Source organism: Scylla paramamosain, chromosome 2 (assembly GCF_035594125.1).
Source record: "Scylla paramamosain isolate STU-SP2022 chromosome 2, ASM3559412v1, whole genome shotgun sequence".
Taxonomy (NCBI): Eukaryota; Metazoa; Arthropoda; class Malacostraca; order Decapoda; family Portunidae; genus Scylla; species Scylla paramamosain.
Window position 1 is genome coordinate 3067707 of NC_087152.1, and position 22294 is coordinate 3090000.

General features: G+C 36.7%; 1 protein-coding gene across 6 annotated transcripts in view; it reads left to right on the forward strand.

Moving 5' to 3' along the window:
- The first annotated feature begins 2849 nt into the window (after positions 1-2849).
- The window catches only part of LOC135108475 (uncharacterized), a 24690-nt gene continuing 5245 nt past the window's right edge, over positions 2850-22294 (forward strand). The window contains exons 1-4 of one of the 6 annotated variants that reach the window (XM_064019531.1): positions 2912-3069; positions 4647-4704; positions 18136-18254; positions 19268-22294. The exon at positions 19268-22294 is cut by the window's right edge and continues 431 nt beyond it. In XM_064019531.1, coding sequence (XP_063875601.1) covers positions 20216-22294 — 2079 coding nt within the window. In that variant the 5' untranslated portion in view covers positions 2912-3069; positions 4647-4704; positions 18136-18254; positions 19268-20215. Of the gene's footprint in view, positions 3070-4646; positions 4705-12133; positions 15173-18135; positions 18255-19267 lie in introns of those variants that run through there. The other 5 variants (XM_064019558.1, XM_064019548.1, XM_064019575.1 and 2 more) reach the window with 5 other exon arrangements.

The following is a 22294-nucleotide window of genomic DNA, read 5'->3' on the forward strand; positions in this document are numbered from 1 at the left end:
CACTTTTTCAATCCAGTGGAATTCTTTTTTTTTTTTTTTTTCTTTTGCTGAAACAGCTTTTCACAATAATGCAATTTTTAATTACTCTACGTATGAATTTTTTAATGTGCATTATATTACTTCTTTAGTACTATTTCAATAATCATATGAGATTCAGCAAAGGCAAAATACAAATTTCTTTATTAATGATTAACAAAAGAAAAAAATAACATGGAATCAATAAAATTACAGGATTTGCTAGAGTGGTTTTTATATGGACCTAATGAGTGTAGGACTGTAGACAGTCACGGTAGTCACGGGTTATGGTTGTGGGGGGAGGGGGCCATGGACAAGGATCATGTATGAAAAGTGGGTAACGACCAGAAAAAGTTTGGGAACCACTGGTCTAAGAGGACAGTTTTGTCAGGATACAGAATCGTAAATGATCGTATGTAATGGAATGATTACTTAGATGAGACAGTTAACTACATTATTGATAATGCTTAAGAAGAAAATAATGGTGACTGGTGTACGTTATAACCATACTTGTCACAAAGTTCGGAATGGGTACTCATCATTTGGGGAAGTATGGTGACAAAGTGGCAAAGTCGACCAATTAGGTGCTGCTGTCTCAGATCGCTCACACAATGACAGTATAAAATAATATCCAAAGATGTGCCCCTTTGGAGCTGCGTAGTCGGTTTTGTGGGAAATATATACCGCTGAGGAAAATGTCCCTGACGCCTCTCCAGTAGTACGAAGAGACAAGCTCAAGCCTGCATCAGAGAGAGAGATGTATAGTTATTTGTGTTTGAACATATAGCAACCAAGCTGGGCGTCAAGAGAAATGAAAGACAGAAAACATGTGTTCGGGCAGTTGATGATGATTGAACGTGTTCCTACAGACAACATAGCAGCTATGAAAAAAAATAAATAAATAAAATAAATAAATAGTGCATCTTTCCTGCTTGTTTGATGCGGTAGGGCAACTGGTGTCTGCTAAGACTTGGGATAATCCTTTTGGCTCTTTTTCTTCAGGGACTGGCACCTCAATGGATCTTTTTTTTTTTTTTAGGTACAATTTCTGTTGCCCTTACCCATTATCCCTCTTACATAATAAGAATAAATAAAAAAAACAAAGTCACGCAGGACAGATTTCTTAGCGGACGTATTTTTCACAACATCGGCATTACTTTCCCTTCTCTGTGGTGGCAGCTGAACGATGTTTCGTAAAAGTGTACTGGAGTATAGTGCCGCCGTCTGTGACTTAAGTGCCTCTGAACGTTGTGATGCTGCACGAGTGGCTTGAAGGAGAGCACATTTTATTCCACGATTAACTTCATGCATTAAGAATTATATGCTATACGTGGAGGAACATGTCAGAAAATAGAAGAATTAGACAGCAGCAGACGACACCTAGGAATCCAGATGGCACAGAAACGTTTTACTAACAGCTGCCACACAGTGATATCGGCAAAAATTGTTTTTCGCAGTACATCATCATGGGGTCATTGTAGTAAAGTCCCAAAAGTGTTTCATATACAGTTTTCTCTCTCTCTCTCTCTCTCTCTCTCTCTCTCTCTCTCTCTCTCTCTCTCTCTCTCTCTCTCCTCATGACGCAACACTTCCTGTTCATCGATAGACGTGTCCTGGCCCTGTCTCCTATCTGCTACCACAAGATACAGTTATCTCTCTCTCTCTCTCTCTCTCTCTCTCTCTCTCCTCATGACGCAACACTTCCTGTTCATCGATAGACGTGTCCTGGCCCTGTCTCCTACTTGCTATCACAAGATACAGTTCTCTCTCTCTCTCTCTCTCTCTCTCTCTCTCTCTCTCTCTCCACATGACTCAACACTTCCTGTTCTTCGATAAACGTGGCCTGGTCCTGTCTCTCACCTGCTAACTCAAACACAAAGTCAACCCATTTTCATTGATTTAAGATAATGCTTTGTACGTATAGGAACATGACAGAAAAGGAAAGTCATGCCTTTTTTTTTTCACAGACGCCGGCCCCACACTTGTCTCAAGCATAAACGTACAACTGATTATAATATTACATTTAACACAGTGGTATTGGTAAGAATGGTTTTTCACTGAATATCATCATCACAAAGGCCTTCAGTGAAATAAAAGGCATGGGTTGTACTTACATACGTTGTGTCCATGGGATCCGGATCCATTGTTAACCTATGGGTTCCTCATTATTTTACTGAGGATGTTCATGTGTTTCCAGATTTCGTGGAAGTTTCACGTGTCCTGCTCGTTGTTGTTGTTTTTCCTATTAATATTGACTTATTAATAATAATAATAATAATATTATTATTATTATTATTATTATTATTAATATTGACATTTTTATTTTTTTTTTTTTTTCAGTGTCTCCACTCTTGATTGTTCTTTCATCTCGTCTTCTATGTCAATCAGTTCATTTTGAATAATTTATTAACATAGAGAATATGCATGCATAGTACCTATCATGGACAGTTTCATAAATCTTATATACGGAGGATGCGAAGGAAGTAATAGATCATTATATTGGACATGGAAAGATGGGATGCTCAGATGAGTGAAATAAAGAAAGCAGTGCAAGACAGTATACTTATATATATATATATATATATATATATATATATATATATATATATATATATATATATATATATATATATATATATATATATATATATATATATATATATATATATATATATATATATATATATATATATATATATATATATATATATATATATATATATTGTGTAAAGTTACTTTATAACACCAAGAGAGAGCGAGAGAAAGAAATAAAAATGAGAGCCGTTGCACTCTGTACAATACGTATTCACTGCAGAATACCACGACACATACACGTTCGTGTCCAGTATATCCTTCATCGTCCAGCTGTATCTTTTCTCTTCTCTTATTGGTCGGTCTACGTCACCCCGGCATCGTGATTGGTTCCTGGTGATATGAGGCGGAAAGGGAGGCGCCGTGGCATCACTCCTTGCGCAGCTCAGCCTTAGCCAGTAACCATTCACTCACTAGATCCCGAGGACAGAGGAGCTGCAGCTTATTCTTGGCCCAATACTGGTGAGTTCTTGGTTTATTGGCACAAGTTAAGTACGTCTTATTTAGTCCTGAACCACTTGCATTAAAATGTTGTAAATGATCTTGAAAACATTGCAATATGTATGTCAAATTCCTATCCGGCATGTTTTAAATATTTTATTTGGATATGGCTGTTCGTTTTCATTCGGTTACACGCAACACTTGACAAATGTTTCATTCATTAGGCAGATTCGTTTTATGACGAGTTCTTTCTTAATCTTGTGTTGCTAAATATTTGATAGAGAAGTATACATGCTGTAATATAAAACGTGAACGTTCTCGCAAGGAGAAAAATAAAAGGGAGTTTAAGAAAATCCGTTTTTTTTTTTTTTTTTTTTTTTTTTTTTTTTTTTTTTCTTCACCGAGATACTTTAATGTTGCCTGAATTTCTCGGGCTGGAAAGGATAGAAAGGTAGCAGTTGAAGGATACGCAGTGAGTAGTACCGCTTTGAAGTTCAGTATAGATAGATTTGGTTCGGTCTTCGCCAGGTATTTGGGAAAAAAATAAAATAATTTATGACGAAAAAGGTTTGAATATTAATTCCATATGTTCCGAAAACCACCAGGAAAATGCCTTGCACACTTAAGTAGAGGAGGGTCGGAGTGGTGTCATGGTGGCACCTTGGCTCTTGCATTTTGAAGTGAGCAAATCGACTTGGGTATCCGCAAATTAACAGCGACGTAGAATTGTAGATGATATATTTCGGTAATAGCCTTTTTGATGCTTTACGTGGCTCAACGCGAGATCCACGGTGGGTGAGAAGAGAACCCCCTACCTCCCCCCTGGCTAGTGATTAAAAATCTTAAGTCCAGTTCAAAGAAGCTTCCTTGGTCCATTTCCTGCTGCCTGGATTCAAAGAAGCTTCCTTGGTCCATTTCCTGCTGCCTGGATACTGTATGAGGCACTTGTTACTCGATAATTTGGGGATTTGAAGAACTTAAGTGCTCAGGATTTTGCCACATTCCTGAAAATGTTACGTTTAAAAAGATACTCAAGGAAATGCGTGTTGTCAGTATAATCTCCTGCATTATTATAGAATACTTGACTTGTTGAAGATTAGCATTCATGTGATTAGCTTGAAAAATATGAAAGTACATAATTTATAGTTTAGTAATAATCATGTGAATAGTATTGAATAAAATTAAGGTATTCGGTATCCCAATAGGGATGTACAAGAAGCAGGCTTGTGGTCGTACCTGGCAAGTTGTGTTAATAGGTCACTGCATAGCTTAGAAATGGACAGAAAAATTAAATTAAACTATTAACACAAAATTACAGTCATACTCAAAAGTAATTATGTAGTTTTCACTCTTCATCCAGATCTCTAATGAAACAAAGATATTAAATAAAACCATTTGTCACTTCTTAGGACTCTCTCTCTCTCTCTCTCTCTCTCTCTCTCTCTCTCTCTCTCTCTCTCTCTCTCTCTCTCTCTCTCTCTCTCTCTCTCTCTCTCTCTCTCTCTCTCTCTCTCTCTCTCTCTCTCTCTCTCTCTCTCTCTCTCTCTCTCTCTCTCTCTCTCTCTCTCATATGTTAATTATTTATTTATTCTTTCCAGGGGAACAAGATCTGGGCACAACCTAGGCCTTCGATAGGCTTCGATTTGGAGACAAGTGGTAAGAATATCTCTCTCTCTCTCTCTCTCTCTCTCTCTCTCTCTCTCTCTCTCTCTCTCTCTCTCTCTCTCTCTCTCTCTCTCTCTCTCTCTCTCTCTCTCTCTCTCTCTCTCTCTCTCTCGTTATTGTGTGTAACTTGGTCATAAGTTGACAAATGGTTGTATACAAAAGCTTCCATAAATGCATCTAAGTCTCAATTCCACATAAGCTTGCAAGGTCATAAAATATTCAATTTATTTATTGTTATTATTTATTTTATTTTATTTATATTTTATTTTATTTTATTTTATTTTCTTTATTTTTGGGGGACATCTTACCTACTAAGTAAAGCTAGGCCAAACTTGGTATAGCTAGTGCAGTAATTCAGTGTTACCAGGTTGGTCAAACAGTTGTGGATTGGGCTTCTTATGAAGGCTGTATGCTGTACTTTACATTTTATTTGGGCTGACAGAAACCTGAACATTTTTCAGCTGCAAGGTTGGACTTGTCGTGACTAGTTTAGCCATTTGTACAAAGATAATGTTCAACGAACTAATGTTTTGACCATTACTTGAGATTTCCAGGGGTTTATTTATATTTCACACACGTCTGAATTTTAATAAGTCGGCAAAGAGAAAGCTCTTATTATCATTGACAACTTGAGGAGGTGTTAAAGTGCATATAATAACCAATTGTGTGAATCTACTGTATCCCTGGAATGTGAACATTTATGTACAAGGAGCATGCATTTGCATATACTTGTGAATACACTTCCAATGTGAGTTGATGCAGAGTTCAGAATGATGGAGAAAAATTATACAAGGGCAAGGGAAGGGGCGTTTCTGAAATACTCACAAACTCAACTGCACATCTGAATCACTGTCATTGTACAGATACATCAGTAGAAAGGTACGGCAAGGCATGCGTTCTGAACTTGCTTTGGCCATTTCCATCATTTAGTCTCAGATCACATGATTTCCTTTACTTGCACAAGCATTTTGTCTGGTTAACATCCATAAACTGGTAGCTGGTGTGTGCCATCTCAGAGCAGTGACTCAAAGTAGAGGACATTGAAAATGTGAACACAGTGCTGATACAGGACATAATCTGGGAAGCACTAGAGGCATGTTTAGAGGAGAAAAAGAATGAGACCAAGTGAAGTGAGACTCCAGGTAGCTAGTGTGAGCTATGCAGTTCTCATATTTTCTCACTAGATGCATCATTGACTGCAGTTCCAAAATTTTGTGATTGCTTCATTTCTGAAGTGTACACACACGCACGCACACACACAGGTGAAGGGCACAGACCCATAAGAATAAAATTTAAATCACAGAAGGAAGCTGAGGAGGCTCTGGAAGGGGCCTGGAGATTAGCTAAAGATGAGGTAACAAAAAACATGTGGCTGAGAAGAGACTTAAATGAAAAGGAAAGAAAAGAGCTAATTAAAATGAGGGAGGAAGTAAAGGTAAAAAAATGGAGAGACCAGAAGAGCAGGAGATATTCTGTTGGAGGGTGTTGGACATGAAAGTGAGAGAGTGGTACCTGAACAGGAGGGAGAACAGGGAAACAAACTAAGGAGAAAAAAAGGGCATTTTGAAGGTAGCTTACACAAACATCAATGGACTCATCTTGGGATTGAGGGAATTAAATGTTTATTTAAATGAGAAAAGTCCAGATATAATGGGTCTCACAGAAATGAAATTATATGAGAGGTAAAGAATATTGGGCAAAATCAATACAATTTATGGAAAAGAAGTAGAACATATAAGAAAGGAGGAGTGATGTTTTTAGTTAAGAAAAGCTTAAAGGTGGTTGAAATAGAACATAGCAACAGATTAGCATAGGCAATAAAAATTGGAGTAGAAATACACAAGGCAAAAAGAGGCAATACACAGTGATGTATGTACCACCAAAAACCAATGCCTGATCAAACGAAGAATATGAAATAATGATGAAAGACAGTGAACTGGACAGAGAAAGTGCTGAGTGGTGATAGATTGATCATGATGGGAGACTTTTAACTGTAAGGAGGTGTGTTGGGAACAGAATCATCTTGGGAAAATAAATTATTACAGCTGGCAATGGGTAATATATTAACTCAATGGATAAAAGGAGATACAAAATTTAGGAAAGATAAAAGATAGAGAAACATGAAGACTAGATTTGTTATTTAGTAAGGAACCAGAAGGAATTGAGAATGTTCACATAGGGTGTCTGTTAGCCAAAAGTGGCCATGCTACCATAGAATTCAATGTAAATGAGGAAATAGAGAATCAAAGGAATGAAGAACACCATGCTGGGAGATTAAACTACTGTAAGGCAGACTTTGATAACATGAAGTTTTTTCAAGAGGAGAGATGGGATAGGCTACAGGGGCTCCAAGAGAAGGCTACAGGGGTCCAAGAGAAGTGGGATGAATTTCTTAAAATATATAAAGGTGAAAAAACTTTGTACCTAAAAAGCAGACAGTAATAGCTGGTAAAAAAGAGTGGTTTAATAAAAGGTGCGAAGCAGCAAGAAGGACGAAAGAGGATACATGGAAAAAATGGAGGAAAAGTAAAAGAATTAACCTATGGAATAATCACAAACAAGCAAGAAATGATTACATGAAGATCCTGAGGGATGAACAAAGACAGTTTGAAAAAGATATAATAGACAGGTATAAACATGAGCCCAAACTCTTCTATAGATATGTGAATGGTAAACTGAAAAGCAAATGGTAGATGGAGTGTATTATGAAGACCCAAAAGAGGTGGCAGAAATGATGAATAAGAGCTTTAAGGAAGTTTTTACAAAAGAAAAGGAATTTATAAAGCCATTGTGCACACCTGAAAATGGAAAAATAGTGGAATTTCAAGTAACAAAAGAGGAAATTGATGAAATCATCAAAGTGTTAGATATGAGAAAGGCTGCAGGACTGGATGGAGTGTCAGGATGGATAATAAAAGAAGGGAGTAACCAGCTTAGTGATAAATTACATACCATTATATGTTCCTCTATTAATGAAGGAATAGTTCCACAGGGTTAGAAAAGGGCAAACATCATACCCATATTTAAAGGAGGAGACACACAAGACCCACTAAATTTTAGACTGGTTTTGCTGATGAGTGTGGTTGCAAAAATATATGAAAGGATAATAAAGAAGAAATGGACCAAGTTTTTGGAAGATAAGGATATTCTCACAACTTGTCAATTTGGCTTTAGAAAAGAGAGATCTTGTGTCACTAATTTATTATGCTATTATTCAAGAGCGATTGATATACAGGAGAGAGATGGTTGGGCAGATTATTTGTCTAGATTAAAGAAAAACTTGATTAAGTGCCACATAATAGACTGCTGTGGAAGCTGGAAAAGATAGGTGGTGTAAATGGAAAAATGCTGAAATGGATGATTTCCTTAAAAACAGAGGTGCAAACAGTTATTAGGGACCAGACATCAGTGTGGAGCCCAATATTAAATGGGGTCCCCCAAGGGTCATTGTTGGCACCAATAATGTTTGTGGTGTATATAAATGATATAGTGGAGAATGTATCCAGCTATGTGAGTCTTTTTGCTGATGGTGCAAAACTTACGAGAAGAGTGAAGGGAATGGAGGATTGTGAAGAATTACAAAGAGATATAGACAAGATGTGGGAGTGGAGCAATAGGTGGCAAATGGAATTTAACTCTGGTAAGTGTTAAAAGATGGAATTTGAAAAAAGTAACAAGGTGTAGCTATAAGATGGGGAATGAAATGATAAATAAGACAAGAGAAAAAGATTTGGGAGTGATTTTCTCAGAAAAACATATTAACAAGATAACAGGTGAAACTCTCAGCCTACTAAGAAATATAAGAGTTGCCTTTGCTTATCCAGATATAGAAATGATGAGGAAAATAATCACCACAATGATACGTCCAAGATTAGAATACGCAGCAGTAACTTGGTCACCACATGGAAAAAAAAAAAAACACATAAGAAAGTTGGAAGGAATACAGAGAGCAGCAACAAAGATGATAACAGAATTGCAAGATTTGTCATATGAGGAGTGACTAGCTAGAATGCAACTCCCAACCTTGGAAAAGAGAGAAGAGAGAGAGAGGATTTGATTGCATTGTACAGATTGCTGAGTGGGATAAAAAAACTAGATAGGGAACATCTCTTTATAATGAATGAAAGAGAAACAAGAGGACATGGAAGAAAACTAAAAGTAACCACCTGCAGAAGGGACATAAAGAAGTTTAGCTTCCCTCATAGAGGCATGGAATGGACTGGAAGGGGAAGTGGTGTGTGCTACAAATATTTATGACTTTAAGGAAAAGTTGGATAAAAACAGTTCTGGAGAGGGGACAGTACGAGCTTAGCTCCTCTCCCATATGTCACAACTAGGTACGCATGCACGCACGCACACTTGCCAAAACATAATTTGAAATGGATTTTGGTGTCGTAAGCTACAGTTGCATTCCACAGCTTTATTTTGTGCATTATTTATATATTCTCTCCTAATCTCTAGATGTAGTAATTCTTGTATGTGTGATAGTGGGGAATTCTGCAGCTTATACAATATGTTCGTCTCATCATGATATCCATCATAGAGAGAGAGAGAGAGAGAGAGAGAGAGAGAGAGAGAGAGAGAGAGAGAGAGAATCTGAAGATGCCATGTAGTGCATGAGCCTCAAGGGTTTTGGCTGATGGTTGGCTATGCTGTACTGAAGTTATGGCCTTTAATCTTACTCCCTACAGTGTGACTCCCTAGTGCATTCCTCACAGTCCTATCACATATAGAATTTCACCAAGAGCAGGCAGAACTCTTTCCATCAGCTGAGCATCACTGTGCTCTCGTAGGATGCCTCTCCTTTGCTGAAAATTCAGGTGTTGACTGTCATCCTGCCATCTAAAAATAATTTTAGGCACTTAGGAGTACCCCTCACCACTCCAAGCTGCTAAAAGTATTTTAGGTCTTAAGGGTGATTATTTATTACTTTTAAGGAATTTTTAGCAGTTAAAGTAAAATTGGGTACTAAAAGTATTTTTAGCCTGTTTAAAATGTTAATGTATACAGCCCCAGAAGAGCAGTTAGCATGAAAATAGCAGTAGAAGATGGCAAGAGATGCAACATTGCGGCAATGAGAAAGAGGCTGAAGACTGTCAGTTAGAGGAGAGGAGGTTGATGAGACAAAAAGCTTTTGATTCCACCCCGTCTAGAAAAGTGGTATGAGTATCATGGCAGTGATTCAACCTTGATTGGAATATGCTGTAATCTGGAGCTCCTTCGGAAAAGAAACGCATAAAGTAGCTGCAAAAATTATGTCCAGATTGAAGGATATGATATATGAAGAAAGACTGAATAGAACAGACTAAAGGTCTCATCTCTGGAGGAAAAAGAGAAAGGGGGAAGTTGATAATGCTATACAGAGCAATGAATGGATTTATTTGGGACAATGGATTTTATTTGGGACAATGGAGAATCAAGAGGGCATGGAGAGAAGCTAAAGAAGACAAGATATTGGAAGGATATAAAAAAAGTTATGCTTACCAGATAAATGTACTGACACGTGGAATGGGCTGAATAAGAGGTAGTTCGTGCTAGAAATATTCATAAGTTCAAGGAGAAATTTACTAACGAGATGTGGAGGCAGGACCCAACACTTCCTATATAACTAGGTTCTGTTGCCTGGTAGTGTCAGTTTAATTTGTTTTTGGTGACACATTGTATATTTTCTATCTGTATGGCATATACATTTCCTACTGCTTTTGAACTTTTTCCTTGACATAACTCGTGCTGTAATGATGTTAATTTTAACATTGTTGTAATTTTCACTAAGGCACTTGGAGACATAGATGTCAGTCATGTTAATTTGAAAAAAAAAAAATAAATGCATAGTTGCTACTTCATTTAGACTCCACAGTAGTTATGTTATTTAGGTAGAACAGTAGAGTGTGAGGATGTTGCATGGCAGTTGAATTGGTGATACTAAGAGTAGGGAGGTTGGAGAAAAGGACCACATCAGAATATTTATATTAATGTTACCTTCTTTTATTAAATATTAAAGTGTATGTAAATACATACATGTACATCAGGCTTTTCTTTATTTAAACAAGACCATGGGGGAATGAGTTTCTCTCTCTCTCTCTCTCTCTCTCTCTCTCTCTCTCTCTCTCTCTCTCTCTCTCTCTCTCTCTCTCTCTCTCTCTCTCTCTCTCTCTCTCTCTCTCTCTCTCTCTCTCTCTCTCTCTCTCTCTCTCTCTCTCTCTCTCTCTCTCTCTCTCTCTCTCAGGAAGGGACAAATTGTATTTAGATATACAACATTTGTGAATTTTTTTTTATCTAACCTCTACCAATGTTGAAGACCAGCTGTATAGTTGATTACTGAACAGAAGACTTGGAATCACAGGTGGTGAATCAGGAGAGAGGATTGGAGATAAACATAGTGTATATTATTAAGTCTGATGAAGTGAAAAGATGGACAAGTTTATTTGAGCTTGTACAAATGAAATGAATAGTGATGAGGTTCTAGTTCATGTATAGTGAGATAAGAGGGAGAAAAGAGGCAGACAACCAACCAGGTTAGAGAATTTAGTTCATGGCTGAAGATAGCTAAAGATGCAACATTGTAGTATACTAATGAAATAGGACCATTGACAGAAAAGGGAGTTGTAGACTTTCTAAAGCTGCATGTATGGAGCTCATTACTAAGGAGGAATAGTTCTTGCAAGAAGGGGTCGGATTCATATAGTCATAATCTAGGAGGGACTTAAAAAATAATATCTTATTAAAGGAGTATTTGCTATAAAGGAAGAGACTAGGTTTGTGCTCTTAAAAAGGAAGCTTTTGTGGAAGCTTTTGTGGAAGATTTTATTTAGTTGATAACTGAAAGAACTGAAGGTTTGAAAATTAACTTGGTTTGTTTTTCCCCAAACCTGAAATTCTAGAAATAGAAATCATCATTTTGAGGCATTTTCTGAATTTATTTTTATTATGAACTCAAGCTACAAATTATACGTGCATATTTAATGAAAAAGAAATGAAAGTTTAGGGTTTACCTGCAGGTTAGAATCATCTTATGAGCGGGTAGGTCATTGCTAAATATTTTGGTGTCATACTTAAGTTATGCTATTATGAAAGTCTCTCTCTCTCTCTCTCTCTCTCTCTCTCTCTCTCTCTCTCTCTCTCTCTCTCTCTCTCTCTCTCTCTCTCTCTCTCTCTCTCTCTCTCTCTCTCTCTCTCTCTCTCTCTCTCTCTCTCTCTCTCTCTCTCTCTCTCTCTCTCTCTCTCTCTCTCTCTCTCTCTCTCTCTCTCTCTCTCTCTCTCTCTCTCTCTCATCCTGGATTTATTCAAAATAACATAGATGCAGAATCATGTACCATAATTGTCCAAGGATAACTTCATTGATATTTTGCATGGGTTAATTCATAGTCATCCAAGTTTTACTTGTACATCAATGGATAGCAAGTACATGTTTCATTTCCAGACAAGGCTCCTTGGTGTCTCAGGATGGCACCCACAGCTTCTGGTGCTCGTGCTACACCTGAGGAAGAAAGAGCCTTGAAGTTACGTGCAAGGGAGGATTTCAGCACAAGCCATGGCACTCAAGAGGGTATGATGATACGTAAACTAAAGATGCGTCTAGAACACAAAAATGATAATGATAAAGTACAGTTGATGTCACTTGGGCAGAAGACCAACAAACCAACAAAGGTTATTCTGTTGGTGGGTGCCACAGGCACTGGTAAAACTACACTCATTAATGCCATGGTAAATTACATTTTTAGAGTTGAGTTTACTGATGACTTCAGACTAGTACTCATTGATGATAAAAATGCACCAAAGCGTTCACAGGCTGAGAGTCAGACCGACTTGATAACAGCATATGTATTCAATCAGTTACCTGGAATGCCATTTGACTATAACTATGTACTGATTGACACTCCTGGGTTTGGAGACACCAGAGGCATTCAGCGTGATCGAGAGATGATGAAACAATTAGAAACTTTCCTCAAACAAGATTATGGCATTGACCAAGTGGATGGTGTTGGTTTTGTAACACCAGCTTCAGCTGCCAGATTGACCCAAACTCAACGCTATGTGTATGATGGGCTGTCATCAATGTTTGGCAAAGATATAAAAGACAATATTTATGTCATGGCTACATTTGCTGATGCTAAAACTCCACCAGTTCTTGCTGCCCTAGAGGAAGCTAATGTTCATTATACTGGATTTTACAAATTCAACAACAGTGCCTTGTTTGCCAGCAATAAATGTAAAGATGATGAAAGTGATGATTCTGATTCTGATGATGAAGAATCTTCATATATTTGTAAACTTTTCTGGGAGATGGGTTATCGAAGTATGACCAATTTTTTCATGAAGCTTGGAAAGACATACCCTGCAAGTTTGACTCTTACAAAGCAGGTTCTTGAGGAAAGAAATTGCCTTCAGTTAGTGGTAATTGGACTTCAGAATCAGATACACTTGGGTCTGAGCAAACTCTCCAATTTAAATCAAGAAAGGGATATGTTAGCCCGCTTAGATGATGACATGACAGGGTCTGCAAACTACAAGGAGATAGTAGAAGTTCCAGAAATAATCAAGATCGATTTAAGTACTAAAGAGCATGTGACCAATTGCATCAAGTGCAATATGACGTGTCACTATCCATGCTACATTCCTAGGGATGAAGATAAGGCTGGGTGCTGGGCAATGTCAGAAGGGAACTGTAGGATCTGCCCAGCAAATTGCTATTGGGACTGTCACAAAAACATGGGCTTTAGGTTTGATACAAAGTGGAAAAAAGAGGAGCGTACAGTACAAGAACTTCTTGACAGATATGAAAATGCCCAAAAAGGCAAACTTGATAAAGAAAGTATTATCAAGGCTATAGAGGAAGATATCAGTGAGCATGCTAAGAAGGTTATAGATATGATTAAGGAAGCACAGATCCATGTAGAACGTCTGGATGAAATAGCACTGAAGCCCAATCCTTTATCAACAAAGGAGTACATTGAGCTGATGATTGAATCAGAGAAGATGCAGAAGCGCCATAACTTTGAAAAAAGGATTCAGATGCTATACAAGATAAAAGATGAAGTTCATGTGATTCAGGGAGTGAGGGGAAACTATGCAAATCACTCAGGGGAAGGCTTGTTGAAATATTTCCAAGATCTAATGATTGACTAAAGATAGTTTGCAAATCACTTTGGGAGGAAGGCTTGTTGAAATATTTCTAAAAGCTAATGATTGGTACTGATTCTAGTTGTAAAGCAAAGAAATTTTGAAGAGGATCATTACTACCTCACCTGGGAATTTGTGAATGTGTGTGCTAGATATTGAGAACTGATCTGGTTTTACAATGTGCTATTGATAAAAAAAAAATTGCTTGAAATTTGCATTTGCAGTTATACTGTACTCTTTATTTTGCTGCACTTATTGTAAATGGAATTTGCTTGCATAGTCTAATTTTTTATTTTGTGCAGGAGGTATTAATATGTGGTAGATTGTAACCATGCATAGTCAAGCATTAACAGAACTTGAGAATTTCATTAAAAACTATATTCTTATAATGGTGAAATATATCTGTTGTATCACAAGGTGAATCTCTCTCTCTCTCTCTCTCTCTCTCTCTCTCTCTCTCTCTCTCTCTCTCTCTCTCTCTCTCTCTCTCTCTCTCTCTCTCTCTCTCTCTCTCTCTCTCTCTCTCTCTCTCTCTCTCTCTCTCTCTCTCTCTCTCTCTCTCTCTCTCTCTCTCTCTCTCTCTCTCTCTCTCTCTCTCTCTCTCTCTGTTTTACAGTCATGCTAGATTAGGAAATTTGCATCACTACTGTATGTGGTGTTGATCTTGTATCACAGAATACCTTAACATTGTTCACTCTTGTTACATTGTGAAGGTTAATGTTGATGGAGGCTAAAATCTGTTGGTACACAGTAAATTTAATTTCTGTTTGCTGCAAACAGTAATTGTTAGATGTTGCATTAAGTATACAGTACATGATTTGATTATTTACACATAAGAAGGTTTTATTTATTTATTTATTTTTTACATATTTATGTTTATATATTTTTTTCATATTTGTATTTACATTTTATTTATTTTTTGCTTGGGTAATGCCAAGTATCTTCAGTTTTTAAGATATGTTAATAGTGTCTGTACAAAACTAACTTGCAAGTTTCTGAAGTATTGTGATTCTGAATTGTGTGATGACCTACAGGAACTTTGCATGTCATTATTATTTTATGTATTAAATCTTGCGGTGGGATATACATGTATTAATGCATCCTCACTTCATAGATGTGATTTTGTGCAGCATCTGGTACCTTTGCAAGTTATAAAAGAGACTGTCAGATTTATGGTTTGGTTAAAACTTGACATAAAAATTGTGGTATCAATAGCATTTCTTATTTTCTTCAAAACTTGTATTATGTTATATTGTTTTGTTACCTTATTAAAATAAGGTAATAACAGTGATCTTTGTAATTGTGCTAAGCATGAATAGATAGAAAGTGAACAGCTGTGCATTGTGTTTTCCTCTTCCTGGCTTAATGGGTGGGTTAACTTGGGGAAGTAATGAAATTATGGTACTTATTATTATTGTATGTTATTGCTAAGGTGACATTATTGTTTTAGTCATTTATAGTGCAGTTGAAGCAGCAGCAGCTTACGAAGGCAAAATTTCATGAGTCGAGCCTTTTCCTATCCTCTAATCCTACTTATGCTGTCACTTGTCTTTTCCAATTGCTTAGATTCCTCCTCACGATCTCCCAAAGCATAGATGCCTCTAGTGCTTTGTATCTGGTAACTGGGGACCTGAGGAGGTATTACTCTGATTTTCCTTGGAATGACAGCTGCTTGTGTGTCAGACCCGCTATACTATACAATACTCATTTCACCCATACCCAAATAAAAGATGACAAGGGTAAACTTTTGAAATTATTTATTTTATTTATTTTTTTTTTTTAAGATTATTTATGAGAAAAATGTAAAGTGTAGCTGACACAGGCATTTGCTTGATGTCATCAAGTGTAATATTCAGTTGTTACTCTTAATATTCTTATTATTTTGTGATTACTATACTGTATTATTCATCAACTTTTAATGAACTATATTGGTAAGGTATCTCATTAGTTAGGCTTCAGTTAAACATAATTGCATTTCTGAAATTATACAATCTTACTTTAACTATTTTTACTATACATATTATGTGTTATTATATAATTAAATGATTCAGAGGATGTGCGCACAGTGGCATGCATCACTATGACCACCAATGAGTGCCTCTCATCTTTGGGCAAAATTTTCTGATAACTGTTAATAGCATTTTGTAAATGTGACTGTACCTTATTGGAAAAATTAATAATGATTTATGCACTTGTGAAAAAACAATGCCAAAATTCCTTGTGGTGATTACTATTGTGGTTACCCTTATCATTTTTTATTTGGGTGTGGATGAAATGTACTATAAAGTATCAGATTGCCACTTCTTCCTATCACTAATGCTCTTGTTCTACCCTGTTTTGGCAGAAGTTGGATGTAAGCCAGCTAACTGAACATTTTAAATTGGTTTTGTTCAGGTCTTGGTGTATGTGATGTACTCCATGCATTTTTCATCATTTCAGTGATGGGAAATTTGTTGCTACAATTTAAAATGATTAGCTATGAATTAGGGCCTGAATAGGATTTTAACTGCTCTGCAAAGTGTTTATAAGCATAGTTCACTACATTCACAGCAGATCTGTTCCAGCTTCCTATCTTTAACACCTCAGCTGATTCTCTATTACTACCACTCTAACACACAAACAGCTCAAGCCAAGTAACCAGCTATGTACTTAGGCCTGTGGACACTGTAGGTTACTGGGTAATACTATGTATAGGTTTGCCACATCACAGGTAAAACACCATACTTTACAGCCTGGGGTTGTATAACATACCATGCATCCCCCCCCCCACAAAAAAAAAAAAAAAAAAAAAACAGGGATGGTTTCTTAACCTTGGACCACAGCTATATTTGTCACCTGAGGATCTATCAGCTCCTATGTGTATATGGTATTACTGTATCATGGCATTCCCCACAATTAATAAATTACTGTTTACTGCAAGTAACTATAATTGCCATAGGCTAAGCTGATCTAGAAGTGACCTCTCTGCTACCTACCTCTTTCAGTAGGGCAGCTGATTGGTGCACTTGTAACATTCTTGCCACTTCTCCAAATTTGATTATTTAAGATCATTTGATCATATTATCATCTAGCCTTGTCCTAAGCAGATTTTCAGATTAAAACAATGATATCAGAGTAACAACCCTTCAGAAAATTTGTAGAAAAAAATATGTATATTACTGGCATAATTGCATGATGGTATCTACATGTATGGCTTGTCTTTCATTGTGCATGTGGATATGATTTAATACATGATATCAATATAGATTTTTGTTCTTTTCATGAGTGGTGGTTCAGAGGCCTACTTCCAATGGTAAAAAACCCTTTTAACCATTTCATTACAAATATTGTTTATTAAGTCAATTATTTGCATGTAGTTTGTGTGCCTTTTGTGTGTTGTATCAAATGAGTAAATTGCTGCATCAAATAATAGGGCAGAGTAACACTACATATATTTTATATGCTTATAATTCTGGATTTTCTACTGGTGTAGTTTGTTATATTCTATACCAGTCATTATCCAATAACAAATATCATGCTTCTTTTGTTGCATGATCTTTTGTCCGTAATTATGTAAGAGCTGTTTATGAGTCCCAGGGGATGCACATAGTTTTATAAACTTTATTTAATTAATGTTAGTAACATGTATTTACAATGTATATGATTATACAAAACTTCTGATAACTATACACAACATTCTTTTACACAGTAATAAGAGTTACATAATTTGACTTGTCTCTCTTCAGATAATGTATATTTGATATCTCAAAACACTTCAACAGCACATTTCTGATTCATATTTTCACACAATTAATATTCAATAGCAAAACATCCTACACATATCCAATCCCTCTTTTTCAATATATGACTGAAATTTTATGCTAGACAATGTCACAACTGTTTAAGCTCCACTTACAAGTACTGTGACAGGTATTTTGACCCCTCCCCCTCCCATTCTCTCTCTCCCCCTCCCATTATCTCTCTCCCCCTCCCATTCTCTCTCTCCCCCTCCCATTCTCTCTCTCCCCCTCCCATTCTATCTCTCCCCCTCCCATTCTCTCTCTCTCCCCCTCCCATTCTCTCTCTCCCCCCTCCCATTCTCTCTCTCTCCCCCTCCCATTCTCTCTCTCTCTCTCTCTCTCTCTCTCTCTCTCTCTCTCTCTCTCTCTCTCTCTCTCTCTCTCTCTCTCTCTCTCTCTCTCTCTCTCTCTCTCTCTCTCTCTCTCTCTCTCTCTCTCTCTCTCTCTCTCTCTCTCTCTCTCTCTCTTATCCGTTTTATTATTAGTTTTAGCATGCCACCTTTCATTCTTTTGGGCATTCCAGAACTGATGGCTTTCATATAGAGGACTTGCTTGAATATCACGAAGTAGGAATGCTTCACCTCTCTCCCAGGCCTTGGAAGTATCTATGAAAAGGCTCAACTTCGCTCAAACCATGGCTTCGTAAGTATTGCATTAAAACTATATTATTTTTTATTGTTTGGCAGCAAAGGAGACAACATTGATACACACACTAACTAGAACTAGGTTAGCAAGTATTTATTGACTTCTCAAAAATGTTACTGGTTTGCTTTGATTTGTAGTGTAGGTCCACAACCTTTTATTTTAAAATTCTTGAGACCATGACAGTTTCTGTATTTCAGAGGTGATGATAGATCTTTAAATCATTATTATTATCATTATTTATTTGTTTATTTTTTCTTAACAAGTAAAACCAGGGAAGTGGGCTGTAGTTTTCTCATCCCTCTTGCCTTTGACATTTATATTTGTTCAGTGATGGTGTGGAGCAGTATGGCATAAGGAAGTAATGCCCAATAGTGCATTAGTGATGACCATTTTCCCTGTAGTGTCCAGTAATACTGTATCAATGATCATTAAATGATTTCACTAAAATCTACTGAAAAAAAAAATTGGGAGTGCATTGGCACCACCATGACTGCTCTCCACAGTCAGACACACAGTAACCTGCTTCAGCAAAGTGCTTCTCCTGTATTGTACCAATTCATAATCATTAAATCCAGTCAAGTTGTAAAACAGGCTGACTTGTGAATTTGTGGCAGTAGCCAATCAGCAGTTATCTTACTTTCCTAGCTTGACACAACTTGCTAGGATTATCTTCTGCAGAAAATAAGAAACAAGTCAGTGGGAAGAGCAATTTTTGTACAAAATCTCTCTTTGAGACTTGGCATAATTGGCATTTGGTCTCTCTCTCTCTCTCTCTCTCTCTCTCTCTCTCTCTCTCTCTCTCTCTCTCTCTCTCTCTCTCTCTCTCTCTCTCTCTCTCTCTCTCTCTCTCTCTCTCTCTCTCTCTCTCTCTCTCTCTCTCTCTCTCTCTCTCTCTCTCTCTCTCTCTCTCTCTCTCTCATCATTATTATAATCATCATCATCATCATCATCATCATCATCATTGTTGTTGTCTATTTATTTATTTATTTATTTTTTATTATTTTTTTTAGAGAACCAGAGGAGTTAATAGTGAGTGCATACAGCAAGAATGTATCTCTTGGAGATCTTTATAATCTCTCTACAAAGGAATACTCTCCTGGTGACACAAAACATGCCATCAACATAGAACAATGCAAACCAAAATATAAGATTGTGATTAAATCAAAGAAAGAAATTTCAGGAATTGTGGAAAAATCGCAAAGAGTGAAGGACACACCTTGGGCCCAAGATTTTACAAACACAAATTATTCAGACTATATTCTTCTGCAGGGGAGAAAAATTTGTGAATATAAGGGCAATGTGAAACCTCATATAAAGCTGCATGTTGTTTCCTCCATTTATTATAAGTCATATATTGATGTGCTAATTTGTTTTGATCATGAGATTGAGGAGAAAGACATAGTAGACTTGAAAAATTACATTGAATCTCTCAAAGGAATGAAAATAAGTAAAGACATCCAAAATAGAGGTGAAGGTACAGATTTTGATAAAAATCAACCAGATACCACCATAGCATATCTACCACAAAAAATTGATCATAAATTTTCAATTGGATATATATATGAGAAAAATAAAACTGTAGCATCATCAGTTAAGTATGGGTTAGAAGAATTCTGTCATTATTTAGTACACTCAGATACAGGGGCAAGTTTCCTGTGGATTGCAAAGTAAAGAGACCTCTGAACACTTCATCTTATGCATCTGTGGTAAAGAATGAGCCTAGAATCTGTGTTTCTGATAAGGTACGTGCTGCCCATTCAGAGCTTGACCAATCTTACTGTATTGGTGTACCTGATAATGCAGCACATGTGGTGAAACCAAGCCAAGGAGTTGAATTACCAGTCACACACAAAACCCAAAGTAAAACAAAAACCAGAGGAAGTGACAGTACTACTTTTGACCACCACTGTCCTGTAACAGTGGAGGATTCAGAGCAGAAAAAAAGCATTCCTGACAAAATGCACACTCACATCCTAAGAACAGATAGAAATTTGTCTGAAAAAACAGTTTACAGGAATGTAGAACAGCAGGTAATTAACCTCCAAGTTAGTGACAGAAAAAAGGCTTTTTCTGGAAAGCAAATTGATAAGAAAGCAGGGCAGCTGGTAATTCCTCACCAAGTTAAAGAAGGAAAGTCATGTCTTTATAATAATAGTGAAACACACAGTAATTTTGAGGTCCCTCAGGATGATGCATTTAGCCAGTATTCAAGAAAAAACATTATCCCTCAGTCCAGCCAGAATCCAACAACACCAGAATGTGTTCATTTGGATACATACGCATCTAAAAACATTAAAAGTTATAAATCAAAGTCATATGATTCTACTGTGCATGATAATGCTCAAGAAATGCAGTATCAGGAAAAAACAAACTTGCCTAATTTAACAAATGTTGGTAGCATGAATATTTCAGAAAACCAAGAAAGCCTAGAGAGAAACCAATTGAAATTTGAACACAAGGCTGACCATGTTATGTCTGAAAAATCTCTTAGTGGTAAATCAAATCCACCTGAATTTAACAGTAGCAATGCTGAATCTTCCACACTTTTTGTCCCAGTGAAAGAAACAGAGGTATGTGGAATCACAAGAAAATTTTATGGAGTTATTCCTGAAGCTGAAGGAAAAACTATAATTCTCTTAGGTGCATCTGGGAGTGGTAAAACCACATTAGTAAATTTTATAGCAAATTATTTTATTGGTAGCAGAAAAGCTACTGGTAAACTCATTCAGGTAGCAAGAAATTCTAATGACATTCAAGGACACACCACTCAGATAACTGGCTATACTTTTTGTGAAAGTAAGAATGACCATCCATTTACAATCATAGACACACCAGGGCTCAATGATTCCTCAGGAGCTGAAGTCCATGACCATGTCCAGTCTCTCAAAACCTTCTTGGCGAATGCTGACTCACAAAACTTAAAAATACATGCCATAGGTTTTGTAGCACAAGCCCATATAGTGCGACTAACTTCATCAGAACGCTTAGTCATGGATTACATTTCCTCATTGTTTGGTAAGGAAATTGAAAAGCATGTTATCTCCTTTGTAACATTTTCTGACAATCAAGAGACTCCACCAGTTGTGGAAGCAATTAACAGGTATGGTGTGAACTGCTGTGTTTTTCTCAAGTTTAACAACTCTGCTCTCAGTAACAGTAAAGAAGAAGAAATTGATGAGCTGGACAAAATTTATTGGCGGATTGGATGTAAAAGCTGGAAGAAGTGTATAAAACTACTTGAAAATCTTCTTCCCCTCTCTTTCAAATCTTTGACAGATGAAATTTATGTGACACAAATTATGGAAGTGGCAGAGAGAGACCTTTTGACTGAAATAAAGGATTTTATGAATTACCTTAGAAAAAATAAAGTTATTAATAAGGAAGTATTGAATAACACTGAAAGAGTTTGGACCTTAGCAGAAACAGTAGAGGAACTAAGGTTTATGAAAACATCACAGTACTCATCTGTTAATAATATCTTGCTGAACTATGTTGAAGAAATATGTGCATCACAGAACTCATACTTGTCCACAAAAGAGTGTATGAAATCACTTTATTTATCTCCATCAAGACCATTATTAAAGGCAGGTCTGGCAATCATATCCAGTGCTGCACCCATATATAACTCTGTAAAGCAAATATGGAATCAGTCACCAAAATGGGAACAAAAACTTGATCCCCCAGAGATGCTCTTTTGCCATGTTTGTAATTATTACCATGTTTTCACCAGAATAGAAACACGCTCATGGATGAATAAAGTGACAACAAATTATAACATTGGATACAAGTGTACAGAGTGTAAGTGTCCAGGAGATGTTCATGGGGAGAATGGAAAGGAAGATGAAAAATATGAACATCCTGAATCATATGGATTTACACCTTTGAGTTTGCTTCATCATACCAGAAATAATATTGAGAAAGTTCTTGGAGATCTATGCTTACCAGAGTATAAGATTCAAGAAAATGAATACATTAAATGGTTAGAATGCTTTGTGAAACAAGAAGCACAACAGTTTTGCAAGGATCTACTCAGTATT